This window comes from Plectropomus leopardus, chromosome 17, assembly GCF_008729295.1.
Source record: "Plectropomus leopardus isolate mb chromosome 17, YSFRI_Pleo_2.0, whole genome shotgun sequence".
In the NCBI taxonomy this organism is placed as follows: Eukaryota; Metazoa; Chordata; class Actinopteri; order Perciformes; family Serranidae; genus Plectropomus; species Plectropomus leopardus.
In genome coordinates, this window is record NC_056479.1 from 25258994 (window position 1) to 25282199 (window position 23206).

Sequence of the window (23206 nt, forward strand, 5' to 3'; positions counted from 1 at the left end):
GACAACGACTCATCGGGCCACAATCCCTGCTGGAAAAACAGCAACCGCATTAAGGGGCATTATTCTTGCAATGTCTCTATAAAAAGCAAACACTTAAGTAGTAATGTCTTAGTAAAAAAAATGTCTTGGGAGGAAAAGCAGCAACGTTTCTGTAAAAAACAACCACTTCTTAGACCACAAACCCAGCCTGTAAGTAGCCACGTCTCAGTAAAAGTCATCCACGTATTGGGCCTGAAAACCGACTGGAAACGTTGCTACAAAACATCAACTTTTGGTGCCTTTGAACAGAGCAATGACAACTTTTTTGTATCTGTAGTTTGCAGAAACAAATGATGAACGATGAACACTTTCCTCTGGCGACGGGGCTGTGTGGATACATAGTGGCTATTTCAGGTAAAATCCCTGTAAACAATGATGACTTTAAAATATAAGACGAATCATTAGATATTAACAACAATATCAAAATCTAGATGGTTTGGGTTGTTGTCTTAGATGATAAATGACCTATTTTGCTATTCAGACCAACACTTGTGCAGCCAGACTTTTTTCTTTAGTTTTAGGATCCTAATGACAAACTGTGGTTATGTATTTTATCTTTCCTACATCTGTCTAGACAGCCAGAACTGCTGCAACACTATAAGAGAAAATGTCTTTTATGAACATTTTTTGTCATGATAATAAAGATTACACTAAGCAAAATCATGTCCCTTTTACTTCTGTCTTTCTCGTTTTATGTCTCGCTGTCCCTTTTCCGAAACCAACTCTCTTTTTCTCACATTCTCTTCCCGTCTCCGAATCGGTTTGTTTTATCTTTGTGCTCTCTTTTTCTGAAGCTTTTTGTTTCTGTTTTCCCCAAACTCCCGCACTCTCTCCCTCACTCTTCTCTCGTCCTGAGTTATGTAACCATGTTTCTGTGCCTCCGTGCTCCACTTTCCTGAGTAATGTACGGAGCGTGTATGTTTAACAGTGCAGCTGAACACTGGGAGACAGTGCTGGGTTTATTGGTTATGGGAACTGGCGGTAACCCATGTTTTATGCCTTCACCGAGGACAAAGCAGCAATGAACGGTGTACACGAAGTGACTTTGTTTCCCGGAGCAAGAGCTGAACTCTGGAGTGCTTGGTTCACATCAGTCACTGCAAAACTCGACTGAACAGCCTTAACATAAAGTGCTCATTTGTTGCCATTATACCTGAGTGGATAGTGAGGTTACTACTGCTAGCGTTCCCATAATCACATCAGAAAATGTCCTAAAGGGTATAATGATTAAATGGATATGGGTGCACTGTATTTCACTTGGAGCAGAAATCTAAAAATGCAGAAAATAATTAAAATCATATGGTGATATTGATAAAACCTGAACTGCACTTGGGGACAGCACAACAATCTGCAAACACAACACTGACATATGATCATCATATTATGTTGATGGTCAACATATTACCATACGACTGTCTTTTTAAACCATGAAAATCTTGTACGCAGAAACATGGCAATGAAAATAAATGTTTGGCTAATGTTAATAACTTTTTGGTAAGTCACATTTCACATCAATTTTTTGTTTACATGCAATTTGTAATATGGCATTAGGCTGTAACCGTTAATAGCTGTGCAGATAGAGTAAAATATGTACTGTAAAAAGTTATTTATTTATTATCATCAATCATTATAATGATCAGAGTAGACTAAAGCAATATTTTAGTGCTTTTAGGGAATGTAGGCAGAAACAAGTTTGGAACAGATTCACTTTAAACTCATACAAAACATCTTCTTTGTGGCATCTATGATGTTTTCCCATTACAACTTGAAAACTCGTGAAAATGAGTCAAAGAAACAACCTCCAAAATTAGGACGTGGAAATATCCCAGGAGCACGTGAACGCAGCATAAAAGTATTGATTAGCGCAGCTTTAAAAACACTTTTTAAACCTGAAATCTGTCACTTGACACGTTTTTGCCTTTAAACTATAGTAAATCCAATTCAGCATATTATGACTCCATAAAATATCTTAGACCCAACTCATTTGTAAACCAACTGAGGCCAATTATTTTCTAACTAATTTTGTTTAAAATCTCACTCCTTCTCGGCGCGACAACAAATCTCAGCAAACAGACACAATGCACAGATTTTTTAAGATTCAATATAACTTACAATTCACGGTGATTCCATTTTCTCTCTGTCCATCGCCAGAAAAACGTCCATATATCCGACAGAAATCACAGTATAAAACGCTCCTTATAACTGCAGAACCGGAGAATCATCGCGTTTTTACGGTTTAGTCGGTATCACAGTAATCCAGTGACAGCTGCAAACACGAACTACTAACACTTTATTTGACATATTCTACTTTGAATTAGTCAAAATGGAAACAAATATCAGCTAAAAGTAAAACGGTCAAAGTTGCAGCCAACAGCATGAAACACGGAATCAACAGCGACAGATACTTCCTGTTTACTTCACCCAAAGCATTATAGGAATTGAAGTTCCAAAACTAACATAATTAACTCCCAAAGAAAGTAAGACAAAGGAGACTTTTCGTTGCACTATGAGAGGTTTTATTTTATTTTATTTTATCTTATTTTGTTTTGTTTTGTTTGGGCATTTATATTACCTGGAAGAAGGCTACATGGTTATAACATCTCTACAGGAAATTGGTGTTTCCAAAGGTTTAATGTATAAATATAATTTAAGATTAAAACAACAATGATTATGATTATAGTACTTTTTTAACTGTAAATTTAACTTAAAAAAAAATTAAAATTAAGCAAGTCTTTAAAGGTCAAATGTGTAGGTTTTAGGGTGATAAATTGGCAAAAACTGAATATAATATAATCAGTTTTCTTCAGTGTATAATCGCCTAATAAGAGTCAGTGTGTTACCTTAGAAATGAGCCATTTAAATAAACAAAGGGAGCCGATCCTCGTCTACGGAGATCGCTGTGTTGCTCCACCATGTTTCTACAGTCGATGCTTCTAGTTAGGGACATTCGCATTTTCGCATCAGCCACCATACAGCAGCCTCTCCTCGCCAAGAGCTTCAGAAAAACACTAATTTGTAACCTGAAACTGCTTTATTCAGTTTTTTTACTCATTTGAAACACTGGGTCTGTGTGTTTTGAAGAAGAGGAGACCCCTGTGGATAAGTAAGCTCCCGGTAAAAACCTCCAAATCAATAAGCAATCCTAACCAGGAGCAGTTTCAGCTGATTGCGATCTGCAATTCTTGCTGCTAGAAATCCTCCTAAATCTTATATACTCTTCTTTTAAATAAAGATGCCTTTTTTTCTCCTGAAAATAAATGAAAAATAGCATCCTCTAATCTGAAAAAACATTACCTCTGCTTTCCAAATGTCTCACTGGCACATCGTGTACGTCCCAGCCATGCTTTTTTTAAGATTACAGTATGTTCCCGTTCACCCCTCCTGTCCTCCAGTGTTGGCCTTTTAGATGTTAGTAAGCCATGAGCTACAGCAGAAAGAGCATTTAATATCTGTGTTTGCAGCCCTCAGAGCGACAGAGCCTGACGATGATCTGTTAGAGGGAGGTCTCTCTAATCACCGGGGTCATCAGTTTGGTCAGCTCTATACAGCCGGTTGAAGTATTTCATTTCGGCATTTATACGAGCAAACTGTATATTTTTAAAACATAAGGACGCAACATGGTGACTGAGTCAGAGGCACAGCGAGGTTGCAGCTGTATATTATTATTACTAAACAAAATCAGCACTCCTTAGTGTTGACATACCAACAAATAATGTGGATGAGGAAACCAGAGCAGTCAGGCAGGCTGGGGAGTTTATGAGGAAGACAGCGAAGGAAGGGATGAGGCAGAAATGTGGAAGAAGGTGATGGATGGAAAAAGAGATGACTGGAGAAAGGGAGGAGTGGACGATAAGGTGAGTTGTATTTTGACCATCATGGCTGTCATGTAGAAATGAGTAATCTCAGTTCCCCTGTCATTTTTCGTTGACTCTGTTATTTCGCAGCAGCCCGTTGGGAGTATTATATTGTTTTCACTGCGGCTCAAGGACAAGACATCAAGAATCTCCTTCCCTCTCTTTCTTCTCTCACTCCCTTGTCCATCTATTCCCCTCATCCGGCGTCAGTGTTGCATCACGCAGACATTTAAAACGTTGAAACCACGTCGGTATAATTAGGACACATATTGACTATTTCACTGCTGCCAATGTGAGTGTGTGTACGTGTGAGTATTTGTGCATGACTATTTATATTCAGACTGATGTCCTCTTTTGACTGGGATGGCAATCTCAATGCAAAAGTTTTTAGGATTTCTTACTTACAAGGTTAAATCTGTTGCTATTTTTGCATTCACAAAGGCTGTCATAAGTGTGTTAACACACCCATGGGTGTCTCACACTCATATTTGGTGTCAAAAAATATTTGCTGCAATAATTGCAAAACAAAAGTGCATGATTCACTTGTGTACAAAAAAAAACAATAAATGAAGACAGCACTTGGCACAGTACTGGCATCATTGTGACCAGCTGGGGAAAAAAAGTAAATATTGGAAAGAGTTGACAGTCAGAGTATTAGAAAACCGGGCATCCCTCCAGTGATGATGGGAGGCTTCCAAAGTACTTAGAAAGATGCAGGTAAAATACTGAATTCAATATTTGCTGCTGGCTCCACAGACAGTGCCGTGGCTCCTGCAGCACAGTAACTCCTGTGTACTATGACAGTGTCATCATGCGTTGTAACTGCAGGCCTGAATCCTGATTGATTTTCATTATAGCCCAGGCTCTGTGTTATTAATCCCCAGTGCAAAGAACAAATACAATCCTGTTTGGTGCACAGATAGTAGAGATATACTCTGCGGCTGCTTCGGGAAAGCATACAGGCTTCTGTGGCATGTTTTAACAATACTTACAGTGACACGCCTTTATGTGTTTGACTCTCGTCACTCTGGTTGTGAAAATGCAAAATCAGTCAAGTTTAAAGGGAAAATTTGCAACCTTTCATGTGGACGTGCAATCAGTGTTGATTAGAGCAATACTAGTGAAAAACTGACTAAGAGAGCTCATTTTTCAGCTGCAAAATTTGTTGTACTCTCTGCATCCAGAGGCGTCATTTGACATGATAGTGACATAGTTGGAAGCAGGAAGAACTACAGCTTGGGGCTGAGCTCTAGATGCTGTTAAAAAACAGTAGTTCCTTGTTTTCTTTGCTCTTAAACTAGCTACATTTCCAGCAGCAATATATCATCCTAAAATATGAGTGCAAAAGATAGATTTTACAGTGTTTTGGCTCAGTCAGATTTTCAGCCATATATATTATAAGTAAAATGATGAAGAAATGTTGCAGAGATTGGCTGTTGCAGAGGCTGCGTAAGAGGAAATGGCTGGCAGAGATGCTTCCACAAACTGAGTTGCAGAGAGTAAACACTGGCTGGTGGTGCCTTTGCTTAAATCTTCGATACCACCAGAAACCAACCCAATCACTTGAAATGATGTTGGCGTTGTACATTTCTGCAAACCTCATACTTTGCATTTTACCATTATTCCAACAATAGCAGTTTTTGTTGGATGCCATTCTGTGTGTTACTATGCATGAAAGTTTTACTCCTCACTTCCAGAGACAAAGGTATGCCCTCAGGATCCCCAAAATAAACTGGAAAAGACAACCACGACCAGCAGGGCAGAGAGGGCAGATGACCACTGAGTGAGCATTTTTGTTATTTTGGTTGGGTGTCAGAAGCTTGGGCACAATGCATTCTGGTCCATGTAGGCACTGCCAACACAGGTCTGTAAACGGGGGAATTCAGCTTAATCGTTCAATACAGTGCACAAAGAGGAATTTACTTCTTCATATGACTACATTTTCCATCAACACTGATTGAACATCCACATCAAAGGTGGCAAATTTTCCCTTTAAATTATGCCAATGATGTGTTGTCAACCAAAACAAACGGAGAGGAATAGGATTAGATGGACAAACACTTTTATGACAGTGAATAGCAAAACCCAACGGAAACTAATTAATTCTGCTTTTGCATAAAGAAAGAGCATGTTTTTGTGTTTGTGAGACGGGAAGCAGAAGAGGGCGAGTAAGAGTTAATCAGAAACATTGTTGTTTGTTATTTTGCAAAAGCATCTTTTCCCTGAAAACATCTCATACTCCTCCAGTCTGATTTGAACCAACTGCTGCCTTTTGTGTAACCAAAAACATATTATATCTGGAAACAGTAAAACATTAAGTGCGGCTGTGTGTTGTTGTGGATGTTACTGTATGTATATTCTTGTGAGTATGAGTGTGTGTGGACGGGGCTGGGGTTAAGGGGAGTCGAGCAAAAGACAAAATGATAAAGTGGCGGTATCGACTATAGACCCTGAACCCTCTGCAGTCTCATCAATCATACAACATGTTACACACCAACATACAGCGTAAACCCCCAATTAGCTGCAGTGGAACACCAATAACATACTGCAGGAAGGAAATACAGCCTGAACCAGATACACACGGTATAAAAACGCACATTTCATACCGATACAGTAAACACAAACATTAAAAAAAAGGGGACAAAGACAGTCAAATACAGGCTGAAGACAGCCAATATGCTCTGTGGGATACCCACACTGTAATACATTCAGCTGTTTAAATTAATTCAGTTTTGCATTCTGGGCCAGTTCTGTATAAGTTCAGCAACTATAGAGCGGTGTTTTGTTTCTGAATGCAACAACAAAGCGATCTGAATTCGGTAACACACTGATTCATGCTTCTGGCTGGCTTTCTCTTCTTCTGGTTGCTGAGGATTATGGGTGCTAATTAAGACACATTTGCATTAACAAACTGGGAGAATGTGAACAATTATTTTTTTCTCAAAGTTGTAATAAGGATCAGTAGTGGAAGAAGTACTCAGATCTTTTACTTAAGTAAAGTTGCGCAACCACAGTGTATAATGGTAGTGCATTACGTGCTGGGGGCAGATTGGCAAAACAGCCAAACAAACAAACCTTAAATACTTTGGACAAAAAGCCCCTGCACTATCATCACTGTAGGATACTGGAGAAATACAATTTAGTGAACTCTGATCATTTTATATTACTGATAGTGTCTTAATACACTAAGTATTGGTGCTAAAATAAGTGCGTAACATGGTTAACTGAGAGGACAAAACAGCTGGAAAACATATAACTTTCTTGTTCCAACTTCTTTAGTCTGTCTTCTTCTCTCCGTGTCTTTCTGCTGGTAAAGAGGAAGATGAATAACTGAGCTTTTCAATCCGAAGGTTGAGAAATGACTGCTGAGATTGTTCCCAACTTATATCGGCACTGCACTCTGCAGCCTGTCGCAACAAGTTTGTGTGTGTTATTGTGCGAATAGGTGAATATGTCTGTTTGCATTTGCTATTGTTTTCTGAGAAAAGTGTGGGTAAGCGGTTTTTAGGACCGACCCATGCATGAAAATTTCCACACCTAGAAATAATTTGACCGTTTTGAATGATGTTAATAAAACATGTCCATTAATCCTTTGAAGCCTGGAGCAACATCACTTTTCTTGCAGATTTCAGATGTCTTTTACATGCATTAAAACATCTGAACCCTAAGCAAAGTGGTGCAATTTCTTTCAATAACATGGGGATGAAGACAGTAAGCAACTTGGTGAGAGATGTTACACAAATTGTAAAAAATTTGGAAAAACTTCATTTTATAGAAAATTATCATAGATAGCCCTATATATTTAGAATAAAAATGAAATAAAATTTTAAGCATTATCTAATGTCATGTCCTTATTTATCTTTCTTTTTTTGGACATGAAATGTCCCACAAATTGCAAGATTTTTTTGAAAATTATTATTTTTTTTAAATCTAGGCAAAATAGCTATATTTAAAACTGTCATAATTAGATATTTAATGTTATTTTTAATGGTTATTATTCTTTAGGCCGTTTATTCAAGCAATTTTCTGTTTATTTTTTTATGTGTGTTGATTTTCAGGTAATTCTCTCGAACTGTTTTCATGCAAATTTTTTTTTCTTCTTGTGTTGCTCATTTCCTTCCACGCATGTTTTTAAAACAAACCAAGACAATTTGCTTTGGTTTCAAAGGGTTAATTTGGTTATCAGACGATGGCTGCATTACTGTTTCTGCATACCTTACTGACTTTATGCTGTACAGTGTATGTTACCTTATCATGCCAAAAAAAACTTTTGAAAAGAAATGGGGCTGAGAGGGAGAGAGAAAAGCGAGACGAAAGAAAGGATCAAGGGCGAAAAGGAAGCAAGACAGAAGCAAAGAGAGACCAACGGGGAATGAGACAAGCACAAGCTTACGAATATGAAAAGCAAACAGAACATGAACGAGGATGATGGTACGGGATGAAAGTAGAGAGCAAAGTAAAGAAGTGAATTCCTCCTCGCTGTGCCATCCTGTTCCTCCTCCCCAGTTCCCCCCCCTCATCCGCACTGTTGTTTCATCTCCATCCCTGCACAACGCTGCAGACGCACGGCGGTTTGGGCGATACCAGCTAGCAGGTAATTATTTTTTGGACTATAAAGAAATGGAATGGGGAGAGATAGAAGGATAGGGAGGGGTGTTGGAGGAAGAGATGAATGTCAAAGGGGATGGATGTCTTTCTCTTGTTTAATCTGTGTGTTAAGTTTAAGCCTTCCTGCAGGTGTGATGGTGTTTAAAGATAAGAGCTGAGAAGTGATTACTGAGAAGCCAGAGAGCCATGATGGGCAGAGGATGAGGGTGCAGAGATGGTAAAAAAAATTAAAAATGGAAGCAGGAGAGGGAGAAAAACACACCTGTGTGAAATTAATGTGCACACTAAATAGGAGCTGTATGTCCTCATTAGCTGCAGTGCTGTCATGATCTGCAGATATGATGATGAGAACAAAGATAAAAAAAGCTTCAGATGATTATTGCAGAAAGTGGTTAGCCAGGGATCATACAGGCTTTGTAATTACGATCACTTATGAAGGTCTCGTCCCATCAGAAATTAAATGGTGAAATTTGGCACCAAAATCTGTTTAGTGTAATGTATCAGTGAGTTTGCACCATAGCTATTATCAAAAATATTGGACATAGCCATTGTGACATCACCAATTGGTTTATAGAGCCCTGTTTTGAAGCCTAACGTTAAGCTTTAATAACATTTAAACAGGTGAATTATATAATAACCCCCACCAACACCATAAACAGGGAAATTAGCCAGAGAGAATAAAACCTTTTTGAGACAGCCCCAAGTGGACATTCAAGAAACTGCATTTGGGTTCCCTTAAAGTGCCTGAAACTGCTTGTGCAAGGGGAACTTTAAGGGAACCCAAAGCCAATGAGTCCACAATGGAGGAAGCTAACCTACAGTATGTTATTTGGTGTGTTCCATCATCCATGTTTATTACGTTTCCTCTGCAGTGTTATAAACTGCTTCAAAAATATGAAAAGCTGGCTGACAGTTATGTCACAGGAGTCAATGATGCAAATAATTTTGAATAAACTGTGAACTTAATATCTCATTAGCGACTATGGTAACAAGTTAACAAGTTAAAATTTGAGTTATTTTAAGGCAAGTCATCACTATGTATCTTTTCATAAACCTAACCTACGTATCTTTATTTTCTGCAACCTAATCTGCATTACTTTACTTGCCTAAAACTAAACACACCCATCCATGTTTCTTTCCCTAAACCTAAGCTACATTTTTTTACATAAAGTACACAACATGGGGCTCAAACTTGTTACATTTAACCCTTGTTTGAGGATACATCGATTATTCACACTTCCATAATACACAATTATGCCTAGTTAAGAAATAATTGTGAGACTGTTATTTTCATGATTGAGTGAATAAATTGTACAATATGCTATATTAGGTTTTTTTATGCTTTTACAAATCATAAAAAAATACGGTAAAAATAAATAATAAGGAATCCATTGTAAATGACTCCTAACGTATATCATATATGAGATCATTTACACAAATGCTTTATTTTAAATCAATACACATCAGCTTGCTACAACTAAGGTGTAGTTTATACTTTACTTTTTCAGGTAGCCTAACAGCATCTCTCCCTGAGTAAAATGTTTCAGTATTCTTCTCTCCTCTGACCGAAAGATATTAAAAAATGAGGGGGAAACCGGAGGTTGAAGGGCAGATTGCAAAGAAATGAAGATATGCATAACAGCTGAATGGTGAGATAGGGATGAATTAAAATGAGATAGATAGATAGATAGATAGATAGATAGATAGATAGATAGATATGGACAAGGACAAAGAGAGATGACCGGCTACAGTGCGCAGGGAGCGATAATGCTTGCTACTGAGCGCGCTTCAGCAAACAGCTACATGTAAGCAGTTGATTTTCTGTCAGGGCGACTTGGAGCCGGCGTCAATCCACACTGGGACAAGACCATTACCAGGATCACTGGAGTGAAAATGGAGCCCATGTCGGACGCCATGTTCCCAAACTCCATGTAGAATATACACACATAGAGTTATACACTTACAGAAGAGGCTGACACACAATAACACACACAGTCTCCAGCTCTGATGACTTATGGGAACACATTATTAGACTGAATATAGACGAGAATATATTTACACACTTTAACAATGGAGCCTCCCACAAACCTCCTACAGCGCCTTCAATTTACAAAGTCAAAAGTGACACAGATCGTTGTTAACAGCCCACAGCCCTGCGCAAAAATAAACCTCTCATTATGAAGCAATCACACTGCATTTATCTATATTTTGTCTTCTTTTCAAACATAAAGTGGCATATGCTGTTTTAGCTACTTATCTCATGATAAATATCTAGTCATTTGGGTGTGTGGGCTTTTATGAAAATCTGATAGAAATATCACTCGCAGAAGAAGTAGGGCGAGGAAGAGGAGTCATGACTTTTAAGATGTTTTTTTGGATGCTTTGGCAAGTAACTGAATTAAAGTCAAAGCAGAGAGGAGAGGAGAAGAGGCGACTGCCAGATGGGCTGCTGCAATTTTGATTCTTAATGTAAGTAGCTAGGATGAGAGGGAAGATGAGGGAAAAAGGTTAAAGAATCTGTTGTGCTGTTTGGTGAGGGGAAAGAAAAGACTGAATACATTTGAGCAGTGAAAATGAAACTTTTACTATGCTAGATGTTCGCAGCGTTTTTCTTTAAATACAGGAACCCGTGGTCCGAGTTTCATGCAAACATTTATGTTCAAATCTAGAAAACCTTCCAGTTTTCTCAAGTCGATACACTTTTGTCATTCAAAAAATCCCAATAATTAAAATAAGAGAGGCATAAGCCTTGTGTCTGTCAAAAGTAAACATAACTTTCTTTGTGCTTATCTGCCTGTCCTTTTTATTAATAGTTTTTTATTATGACCTATATGTATATATATTTTCAAACAATTGTATAACTGTTTTTTCTTATCAGTGATAAGAGACTATATGCAATGATTTATAGTTTCATGGGGAACCTCGCTTGTTAAGCCCCTTGGGGGTTTTCTGGGTTTCCCCTGCATGTCTTTGTTTACTGAAACGTATAACATTGCTGTTTGCTTGTTTTTTTTATATGTGCTAAATAAATCAAATCAACTAATAATGTAGCATATCATTCAGAAAACTACTATATTAAACTACTATTTGTTAAAAGTAACTTGTAACTAAATGTCAAATGAATGTTGGGAGGTAAAAATATTTGTTTCTAACATGTAGCTCAGTAGAGGTTTAAAATAACAGAAAATGGAAATACTCAAGTTACGTACAAGTACCTCAAAATGGTACTTAAGTGCAGCACTTGAGTGAGTACTCACTTTCCACCACTGGGTCGGACTGAGCGTTATTGAGCTGTTGAAATGTGCTTTACTAAGAGCAATTCACGACACTTACAATATGTACAAGTATCAGTATTTTGATGGTGTTCTTTTTCTTTATATTTCTCTCAATGCCTTTACGCATCATGTAAAACACTTTGTTGTCGAAAGGTGTTATATAAATTAACCTGCCTCACCATTTAAATTTTTATGTTTTTTTTTCAAGGGGTGGCTTTAATAATATGCATTATGTGCACGTGGGGATCATACTGTATGAATATTTAAAATCTCATGTTATTTTCTTTTTAAATCTGACCATCTGTCCTCCAAACTTTTCCGCCTGATATCTGCAACATGTTTTATCCATGAGGCCATACAAGAGAATGGGAAAAGCAGAGGATGGGGTGAAAAAAAAAGGTGAGAAAGATAGTAGATTACAGAATTAGATACTGGAAGACTGAAGGAGGAGAAAATTGCACAGGAGTAAGAGGGGAGTTGAAGACAGGATAGAGAAGGTGTTGTGGAGCCACTGCAGCAACAGTTGAGCTGAGGAACTTCCGGGCTCTGCAGCAATCTGTCTCTCGGAGCTCTGCTGCACTGAGGTGTGGTGTGGAGTTACAATCATAACACTACTGATGCAGCTGCCTCCATCGGACATGCATGTATAAAGAAACACCTCTGTCTATACAAGATACAAGTGTGCACAAAGCCAGTGGTGGAGGAAGTATTGACATCTTTTTAAATAAGTAAAAGTAGCCTCATTGTAAAAATACTTAGCAAGAAGAAGAAAGTCTTGCTGCATTCATAATTTGACTTAAGCTGAGGTAAAGAAGTATTAGCAGCCTGTCAGTGGATTATACTATACAACTGGATTATATTTGCCGTTGTAGTAAAAAAAATAGCAAGACCAAGCTATTTTTTTTTTATTCATGCAATGCATTTGAAGTCCAACCACTATGGTGCAATTATTCATGGTATTCACACCTGCGCTGCTGTAACAACAATATGACCTGACATCATCCAGTGTAGCAGTGCCTTTCTGAGCTGTTTACCTCAACTGTGCAGGTTAAAACCTTTTAAAACCTTTATTCGGATGAACAAGTTCCAACAACTAAGACACGTAAAGAAAAAAAACTTCAGGCTGGTTCACGGAGGCCCGCAGTCAGCTAAGAGCAAAGTGTGTTTTAGTGCTGAATATATGTGTTTTAATCACTTTTAGAGTCCACCTGCCAAAGATCGCAAAGTGTGGCATTAAGTGAACTTAGTAAAGACATGTTTATGGCACAAAAAAGGGTCCTGGTTGGAAATATTCACAATTAAACCTTTCCTAAATGTGTGCAGAGGCTAAGAAAAGGCAAACGCAATAATTTTCTTTTATTTGAATGCACTTTGGAGTTTAAGTCTATTTTTTTATGCTGCTGCAGCATCAAAGAGTTTATTTTGGGTCCAGATTAAGCGTAGAGGAGGAGGTTAACTCAACAAGCCTCGTCGCTTTTCTAAAACAACACAAGCTCATATTAATGCGCAGTGAGAACAGCTCCGACAATAGAGCACTAAAGCCTGAAGACAAGTTTTACATCAACGGTGAGTTTCTTTGTGAAGTCAGTTTGAAGAATTCTTTGATCCATTTTATATAATTTGCTTTATTATTTATTTGATATTTTAATTGATTTTTTTGCTCGTCACCTGAACAATTGTAGTCTAAATGAAAAAAGCAACTATCATGACTTTATTCTGCCCCACAGGCCTCGCCATAAAAGCTTAATTTAGAATACACACCTCACCATAAAATGTTACATTCGACTGGCCGCTGCTGAAACTGTTTGAGGAAAGCAGAGCGCCACACACACGTTTATCTCTCGGCTCTAAACACCTGTCACAGGCGATGATGGAGAGCGCCACTGCGGCTGAACAATAAAGGAAATAGAAAGCGCCGTTGATGAAACACAATACAGTAGAAGAGGAGAATAGCCGGTGGAAACGGTTGTTTGGATCCCCAGTGGGTCATTCAATCGCCTGTGCCCTTGAACACACGGCTCTTCAGTGGAATAACTTATGATAAGTGGTACTATGCTGTTAAAGGAGGTAAGTGCGTGTGTGTGTGTGTGATAGATTTAGGTATCAAGTGGGCACCAAACAAAAACACAAAAGGCACTTGAGCTGAGTGTCTCGCCACGATCACTGTGGCATTCTAAACATGATGCATCGTGTCAACAAGGCCGCTGATGAAGGTAACAAACGCAACATTTGTTATTATCCTCCTCTTCCAGCACTCGTCATTACATAACCATCACATGAATGGTAAATGGACGTGCATTTGTATTACTATACCATAATTTGGTGCAATTTCCGACCATTCAAATAGCTTTCAAAGTGCATGTCACAATTACCCATTAACTCACTTTCACACACTGCTGGCCGAGGTTACCATACATGTGCCACCCGTTTCTCAGTTAACCATTCACACGCAATTTTGGGCTCAATATTTTGCCCAAGGACACTTTGTCCTACGTCAGGTATTGAGCTGCTGACCCTCTGATTCGTGGGCCACCCTCTCTATATCTGGAGCTCTACAGGAGCAGTATTACTAGCATGAACTATGAGTATATGCTAATTTCTCTAGTTTCAAGAAAACATATTGTAAAAATAAACTATTTGTATTAACTAAAAATAGTTAGTGTCTGTTCGAGCTGCCTGAAAATTTTAAGTTGACTCAACATGAGAGGACAAGTTGAGATCATTTTGTAACAATTAAACTTGTCTTCTCAAATTCAGTCAACTTAGAAATTTAAGGTAGCCCAAAAAGTAAATTTACAGTAAAAGTACAGTGTACTTTTCTACATCAACTTGCAGACAGACACCACCAAGATGACAGAATGCCCTACAGTGGTGGAAGCGCATGTAACCATGTACTGTACTTGAGTACAAAGTAAAGGTACTTGCACTATGCCTGAGTATTATGTATTTTTTGCAGCTTTATACTTCATCTACTACCTCTCAGAGGCTAATTTACTGAAGGATGAAGTGTCCTTCTCCTACATCTTAAGCTACATAAACTTTTTTTTTTTTAATCTTTGTTTTGTAAATAGAGGGTTTTTCTAACATTTTGGACATATGTGGACACAGGACAGCAATGCCAGAGAAACTCAACTTGCTTTCCCCGGGGGGCACTTTTGCAAATCTGCAGGCCAGGGGCCAGTTAATAAATAAACATTAATAATTTTCATCAGATAAAATTAATAAAAATTAAAAATAAAGTCTAAACGAGGGCGAATTCATCATTTCAACCTTTCAATGTTTGCTGTTCTCTCTTATCACAGCCAAGAGGCAAATCAAGATGAAAAGTCTTGCACAGGTCAGATGTCAGCAGGGGCGTTTTTAGGATTTGAGGATATTTGGGGCTTAGCCCTGACTTCTGCCAGGGGGTCCCAGGGATCCTCTCCAGCACTTTTTTTTAAATAAACAATCTCTAATTTTACGATTTTGTGCACTCTGGCACAGAGGTTTCTCAGACTGAATCAATTTATTTTTATTGTGAACTAGAAAATGGTTGGCAGGCCACCTGGCACCCAATCATGGGCCAGATGTGGCTCACAGGGCGTAAGTTGAGTATCACTGCTATGAACATATTATTAATGTGGGTTTTGTTATGGTGCAATTTTACGTATGTTGTGCTCACTCATATGGGATGACTTGTCTTGTCTGTTTGTGTTTAATATTGTAGCAATGTTTAAAATGAGCACAACCTTAAACATCTACAGTAGAAAAATGTAACCTGCATATATGCAGGAGTGATATTAATCCAGCCACAAAACACTGACATGGGAACGTTTTATCGCACAATGAAAACCTTTACTTTTCATACTAAAAGTAAATTTTGCTGATAATACTCACACACTTTTACTAGATTTTGAATGTAGGATGTTAACTTGTATTGGAGTGCCTTAACAGTGTGATATTTGTATTTTGAATTAAGTAAAGGATCAGAGTATCTCTTCTTCCACTGCCTATTTATTATGTGGTGGCTGGACTTGAGTATGTGTAATTTAATAAATGTATATTTTGGTGCGTAAGAGTGTACAGATTTTCATTCTAAACAAAAGGCAAACACTTTTCCATCCTCTTGTTTGATGCTTAACCCGCTGACACTGACATTAATTCATACCTGGCATTTACATTATTTATGCTGTTGGATATGAAGTATTGTTTCATGGTCTTTAATGCACCAGGAGCTTTTGAGTTATGCTATTTGAACATATTTTGTTAGGCTGACGTTCCAAAGATTAATTGGTCGACACCTTAATTGCTCTGGCACGCATTATTACAGCCACAGAGTGTGTGGACGGGACATCACTTCTCTGTGCTTTCTGGCACCTTGTGGACATGTTGCTGAAGTCTACATATTTACCTCAATTATGCAAAATGTCAGCTTCAACATTTGCTGTAACCTTCACGTTTACAAGTACCTGAAAGGCCCTTGTGTGAGTATTTTTCTTTTTGACTACCTCTCTTTCCCCTCTTCACCTCCACTGAAGCTGCAGTCCATAATATGATGAGCTGAGCTTGATATGGCATATTAATTCCCCCAGCTGAATCACGTATCAAAGGATATGATTCATTTTTAATTTTGCTTTGCAGCAGTTTCCTCACAACAGACGCAGCAGCAGACAGACGGAGAGCAAAACAAAAAACACAAACAGCCGCTGGGAGGTGAGGAGCAGTGCAATAGAGGGGACACAGCAGGGGGAAGTGAGGGGGGGCGGTACAGTTATAATGAGGGGGGGCGTGTGTTATAATGAGAGGGTGTGTGTGTGTGTGTGTGTGTGTGTGTGTGTGTGTGTGTATGTGTGTCTGTGCGCACATGTGTGTTTTGTGCCATACATCATTGCACTGCTGCCTGTTGTGATTGCCTGACCCAGGGTTTCAGCACATTACCACCTTAACAGCTTTGTGGCTGGATTTATTCATCGAGTGCACACACACTGGCCACAAACACACACGCACACACACATGTTTACACACAGACCCACTGCTCTTTCTCACTCACAGCTGGGTGAAAGTGTCTCGCTGTCAAATGTATGCAGGTTGAGAATGAATTTTAAAATGCGATAAACAATTTCGCCGGGTCTCATCCAGTCTGCACAGACACACAGAGCGGCCTCACTATGGGTTTGTCTCTCACAGGTGCAATATCCAAAATCATGATGTCATATTTTATTACTCAGACCTAATGCAGTCGTTTACATTTTAGGCTATTAATTCAGGCATTTGGTTATTATTATTCAGAATAGTTTACAACCAACTCTTTTTTCTGGTATTTTCTTTCACACCATCTCCTTTTCTGTTCAGTATGTTCAGGAGAGGAAGTCTTAAAACTTAAGAGTCTCCTTTCGAAACATTTTCAGCTCCATTTGCTTTGTCTGTTTGCTTCCACCTGCGTCTTTGCCCTGACATCATGTGCAAAGTGCAGCCTCTAAAATGTGTGTTTAGCCTAAACACACGTGTGATGGGAATAAATGAGCAATGTGATCTCATCCTGAAACGTCATATTGCCGCTTGAGCAGAAGCCCCAGCATTACTAAAATGACGCCATGGGCAACACAACTGTTTGACGCCAAAAGCCACCTTCTGTGTCCAACTGGAACACAGCTGGATGGCGTCAGATGAGAGCGCACTCGGACAGAACCAGTGGTGTTGTTATTTTATGCCTGCGGCCGGCCGCACAGAACCGGGCACATCCGCACTGCAACGCTCATGGGCGGCATAACTTAAGAACGCAGCTGGATGGAACCAGTAATGTGAAACGCTTGAAATGCTGAAGGACAGCGTCAGGTAATACCACTGCCAGTAATGAAGTAATATAGAAGAGGGAAGGTGGATGGGTCCTACTAACAACTGACTTTTGTGCAGAAGTGCAGAGTTCGCTTCCCGTGTGGGTGAATCGTTTGTTTTCTACACCTTATCATGTGTCTCTTTTGCTTAAACCTCACCGTCCCTGACTTTGTGGCCTCATCCTAACCATCGTGACAGTCCGTGTTGATTGCCACATGCTGTTGTGTAAACATAATGACATGCTGCATCATCCCACCATGTGCATTAGTTGACATCACAGTAACAGCATCCCTGAGTGTAAACAGCTGACGCAAAAGGATACCTAAAACGTCACAGGTAGACGCAGAAGGTCTCTGACAGAGTGGAACCATGTGATGAGTTACGATGAGAACGATGAGCAGTGTGTTTTCACGCCCTGGGAGTTGGAGACCAGGCTGAGATAAGAGAAATATGACCTGCAGAGTAAATACTGTATAACTCTTCAATAAATAAAATAAGCATCTACCATGTTTGCCGCCTCTATGGAACTTATCTGTCCATTTATCAGACAATGCAAACATGTTGGGGCTTAACATTCGAGCTGAATAGGTATTAACTACCAGGCATGACAAGATCTGAATATCACCTGCATCATAATCTCACAATATCTCAGGGAGACCTGTTTTTCTCAAAACCTACAGTACACATGGATTTACCAAGCTCTTATCATCTGTGTGCAGTAAACAGGATGAAAACTTGCATCAACTGGTCAAAAAACCCTCAAAGCACCTTGAAATAAGAATGAACTCCATCGACACCTCAGCAGTTTAAGCAACATCAGCCCAGTTCCAAGTCGAGAGAAGTCAATATGTTTTAAAACAAGCACTCAGGAGTGAAAATGTCTTTAAAGCAAGTTTTGAAAGACTCGATCAGACAATTACTATCCATGCACAAAGCTAACCAGCCATCCACAGCTCTCAATGGCAAATCAGCAGAATTACAAGAGCTCAGCCCTTCACTCATCAGCACCTCCTTCTCTCCCTTCCTCCCTCTGTCCCTCCCCTCCTCATGCTCCAGAGGACTGTCCTTTAACACTAAGCTCTGGTCACATCCCTCCGGTGGTCAGCTCTGTCGTCATTTTCTCTGCTTCACCAACAGCCTTCCTCCATCTTTCTCTTCATCTCACACATTTTTATCTCCTTACGTAATCTTTGACCCGCATGTTTTGTAACAGCAATTTGTTTTTTGTTGAGCACCTGTAGTTTTTGATATAAAATGAGCTTTGGTATAATTTTTTCCAACTGGCGCACAGTAATGCAACATTAACTCTTCATGGTCCTCACCTGCAACTTGATTGGATGTTGTCGGTTTGGTTCAAACAAAGTGGATCACCTGGGGAATTAAGCGACAACTTGCTGCACTTAAATAGCATTTACGTTAGTTGATTCATGCAACACATTTTAAATTACATACTTTTTCATCTTTGGGCTAATGGGGGAGGTATCAAGTATTTCAAGTCGAAAGGGTCAAGTCCATATAAAGTCACGAGTCAGTGGCGTTATAGTTAGGTTGCAAGACTATATAGATTTTGACAAGTCACGTCTAAAGTCATCAAACTCGAGTCCAAGTCATCTAACTCAAGAAATTACTTAAACCTAATTTAGAAAACAAATAAAAAGCAATCAAAAGTAAATGTGTTTTTACCCATAAATGCACAATAGTAAGCTCTCTGATTCACTTTCATTATTTTCTCTCACTGAAGCTGTTTATTTGATTTCAATAGCCTGCTTTATTTATTTCCATGGGGGAAAAAAACAGTTTCCATTCAGGAAGGTCAAAGTAGACGGTCAAGCGAGCAGAGTTTCAGTGTCTTGCTCCAGGACGCTTCAGCAGGACGGACTCTTGCCAACATCTGTCCTGCTGATTGGAGGCATACACATGTCACTTCTGAGAAACTTCAAGACAAACGCTGGATATCTTTGGACAGTGTGACCTGCGTGTGGTGGAGACAGCCAAGCAGATCTCAGAAACATCTCCAAAACGATCCCTTGATTCAAGTATAAAGCTTCACACATAATTGTTTGATTCAGGGGAGAAAATGTGCCAAGAGCTGCCAGCTTTCATTGTGTTTTGGGTGGCTCGGCGCAGTATAACACTAATGAGTGCTGATGTCCACCGCTATACTCCTCTTCCTCCTCCTCCTCCTCTTCTCATCCTCCCCTGGAAGGTTGAGAGGAGATCCGGTAATGACAGGATTTTAAAGGAGCCCCCACGGCCCGACTCTTAACACCCGATAGGCTGGCCGGTCACACCCAGCACACACACACACGCACACACACTGTCTCCCTCTCTTCCTCTCCCTCCTCACACACACAACACAAACACACACAACACAAACACACACCCCTGTTCTCTGCACTAGAATTAGCCGTTGGCAGCACTCCAGTCAGATCCGCTCAATATTCCACCCTTCCAAAAAACCACCCTCTCTCTCCTCATTGTTCACTGGAGGCCACAGTCATAGTTGTGTCACAGCAATCAATCACCCATCAATGTGAAACGGCTACACCGATACAGAGAAAACACAACACAACTGCACTGTAATCCCCCCCCAAACTCCTCCCTTACTATCCCCTGACGTCCGTCCTTTGGAGACTCCATCCTGCTGCCTGACCTCCATCCGCTCCTCTTCCTCCTGCTCCACCGCTACGTCCATTGCTCCCTCATGGTTGCATACAGACATCACACCCATTATCACCTCTCTGTGATTCAGGCACTTGATTCATTACCCAGCTGGTGACCTTCTCACGCATATGCAGAAATTTGCAGACAGACACACGAGCCCAGAATTCACACATGCAGGCATTTACACTCGCAAACGTTCATGCATGTATAAAAACAACTGTGCTATACAACTGAATCTACGAGATTTTATATTTATGGATTGGGTGAAGGAGTCTCATTTACACAAGGCAGCAGTGAATAGTTACTACTTCCTGAAAATGTTGCACAAATTCAAGGAACCACAAGAGTGAATGACCAAATTACAAACTGGCTATGTAATCAAAACATTGCAATTTCCATAGCAGTGTTTTTGTGTCATATCCCGTCTCTTGCACTCTCTACCCTGGTGCCACCCCTCGTCTAAACTGTTTCTGACACAGATAAGAGGGTGCTCAAGGAAAAGGCTAAATCCTACAGTCTGGAAATAAGTTAGCATTTTAGCGTTCTTGGTTCTCTTGTCTTGGAGTTAATGGGTTTTTATGGTTTGTGGTTAACACAAGCTTAAGAGACTTTCACTTTTTGTTCTGCAATATGAAATAGCTCACTGAACTTTGATATCATGTTAGCAGTTGCCAACAAGCAGGTAATGAGACAACAGAACGTCATCATGCTGAACACGGCTTTACAGCCTTGTTGTGGTGGCGATGTTAGTTATGCAACCATGGTTTAGCTGGTTTTTAGCCTAATGTTTAGGATTATTGCATTTAGGAGTCAAAAATCATAAATGGTGTTCATTTGTGAAGAATAATAGCTGAATAGAACTTGTAAGTATCATAAACGTTTGTTTGCAACATAGTTTGTTTTCAATCAAGGCTTTTTAAGAGGTAACCAGGACAACAGGAACTTCTGCATTATAATGAGAGCTTGGAAAGCTTTCACAGGAAATATTTTGATACTATTTTAATACTAGACACTTGTTTTAATGTATTTTGTTTTATTGTCCTTTAAATCTTTATGGCTGTAATGTCTTGTTTTGGAATGCTGAATTATCTGTCTGTACAGAAAAATTTACCCTTGGGTACGAATCAAGAAACTTTGAACCTTGACACAATATGACATCCAGCTGGAAACAAACAATCTCTAATTACAGCTAAATAGAGCACTAAAATATGTGTTTGAAAACACTGGAGGTGAGAAATACAAAACAGGAAACCGTGTGGTACCTGCTTCCTGTTTACAAATTCTTGTGGTACAGCAAAACAGTGCACTAAAATATGTTTAAGAAAACACTAGACAATACAGTGACAGAAACTTGGTTAATATTTTATCAGCGTTGCCTAGTTTCACCCTGTGATCTGAGTTTGAGAGATAGGGGTGGGTCTCTCTTTGTCTTATACTCTGTGTCTGCGGTGGTGGGAATACAAAAATGCAGAAGTACAATATACAGTTTGGGCAACAACCCGAGACTCAGTGCCGGACGACGCGAATATGTATTTTCACAAAGAGTTGAGCAGGAAAATTTGAGTGCCGGTAAGATGGGGGGAAATTGTCCATAGATCATTTACACATACTACTGACATTGTTGTGATACTTGCTGTTTTTTTATGTGATCCTAGGAAATGTAAAAAAAATAAAATAAAAATGTATAGATAACTGTAACTGGAATAGAAAACTTATTGAGCATATTTTTAAAAGACCTGGTTAAACTCTCCAGTAACTAGGACTCTTCCTATCCATCCATCCATCCACCCATCCATCCGTCCATCCATCCATCCATCCATCCATACCTGGAGTTGGTCATGTCCGTCTGTCCTCCTTGACTCTTCTCCAGCCCGAGCTTGGTGAAAATCCCAACCAACACCATGATGGCCACCACTCCACAGATAATATACACGATCATGTGGGTCCGATCCTTGTCCGGCTCCTCCTGGACCTCCGTGACGGGTGCCGCCGGCCGCCCGGTGTTTGCCCAGACAGGCGTGTCATAGTTAGAACAGGAAGTCTGATCCAAACTGTGGATTTTGAACTGGCAGCAGAAGCGGTAGAAGCAGGAGCCGCAACAGAACAGGTAGATACCTGCGTTACAGTTGAAGGGTGGGTCCCACTGGCCCATGACATCATAGTAACCCCAGCAACGGTTGCCACTAGATGGGGCTGTTTTGTCCTCCACATCTGGCATGGGCGTTGCCAGCGCCGCCTCTGGAATCATAGACGGCTGTGTGGTCTGGTTGATGGTGGAGTCCTGGGCCAAAGCTTGACCTGACGGCCAAGAGCTCAGTCCACCCAGACATGTCAAACCAAGAAGAATGGCGAGGGGCAAGCTTATCAAGAGTGGATGCACGGAGGTGGCCATCTTTCTCCTGTACACTCAGTGCTGATGTGTAATGTTTAATGATAGTAAAGCTCCTGAGTTTAAAAAAAGGAACAGAAAGTATCTTTTTTATGTCCAGAGATTTATATTATCGCCACTGACTGAATCTGTGAGGTATTAGAAATGACTGAGATAACACTTTTGATAAATAGAGGGCAGTTAGCCTATATGTGCATGAAGCATAAAGAGCATTCACTTAGCGTTGTGGGAGTTATTACTGCGCACAATTACAGAAGGTTAAATTGTCGTCAAGGGGCCGAGGAACAAGTGAGTGAAAGAAATCAATCTCACATCTCAACAGGAGTGAATGAGTCCCTTGTGAGCCAGCACACACACATCCCTGGCAGTTTACTGTAAGTGTGTACTGTAGGTGTGTTTATTAGAGCAGATAAATATTCCCCAAATCAGGAAATGTCACCTTTCACAAAGCAGACAGCAGAGGCGGTTGTAGACAAATCCAAATCCAGTGGCTCGGAGGGAATCTAGTTTAGGAGGGCGTGTTACCTACGAATGAACTTGCCTCTGGCATTTCCTGCAATGAG

At 39.8% G+C, this 23206-nt stretch overlaps 1 protein-coding gene across 1 annotated transcript in view; it reads right to left on the minus strand.

Moving 5' to 3' along the window:
- LOC121957209 (protein shisa-8) overlaps positions 1–22646 on the minus strand; it is a 108463-nt gene extending 85817 nt beyond the window's left edge. Inside the window, exon 1 of the mRNA XM_042505740.1 lies at positions 22081–22646. Within this exon, the coding sequence (XP_042361674.1) occupies positions 22081–22646 (566 nt within the window). The remainder of the gene's footprint in view (positions 1–22080) is intronic.
- Between the last annotated feature and the right edge of the window lie 560 nt (positions 22647–23206).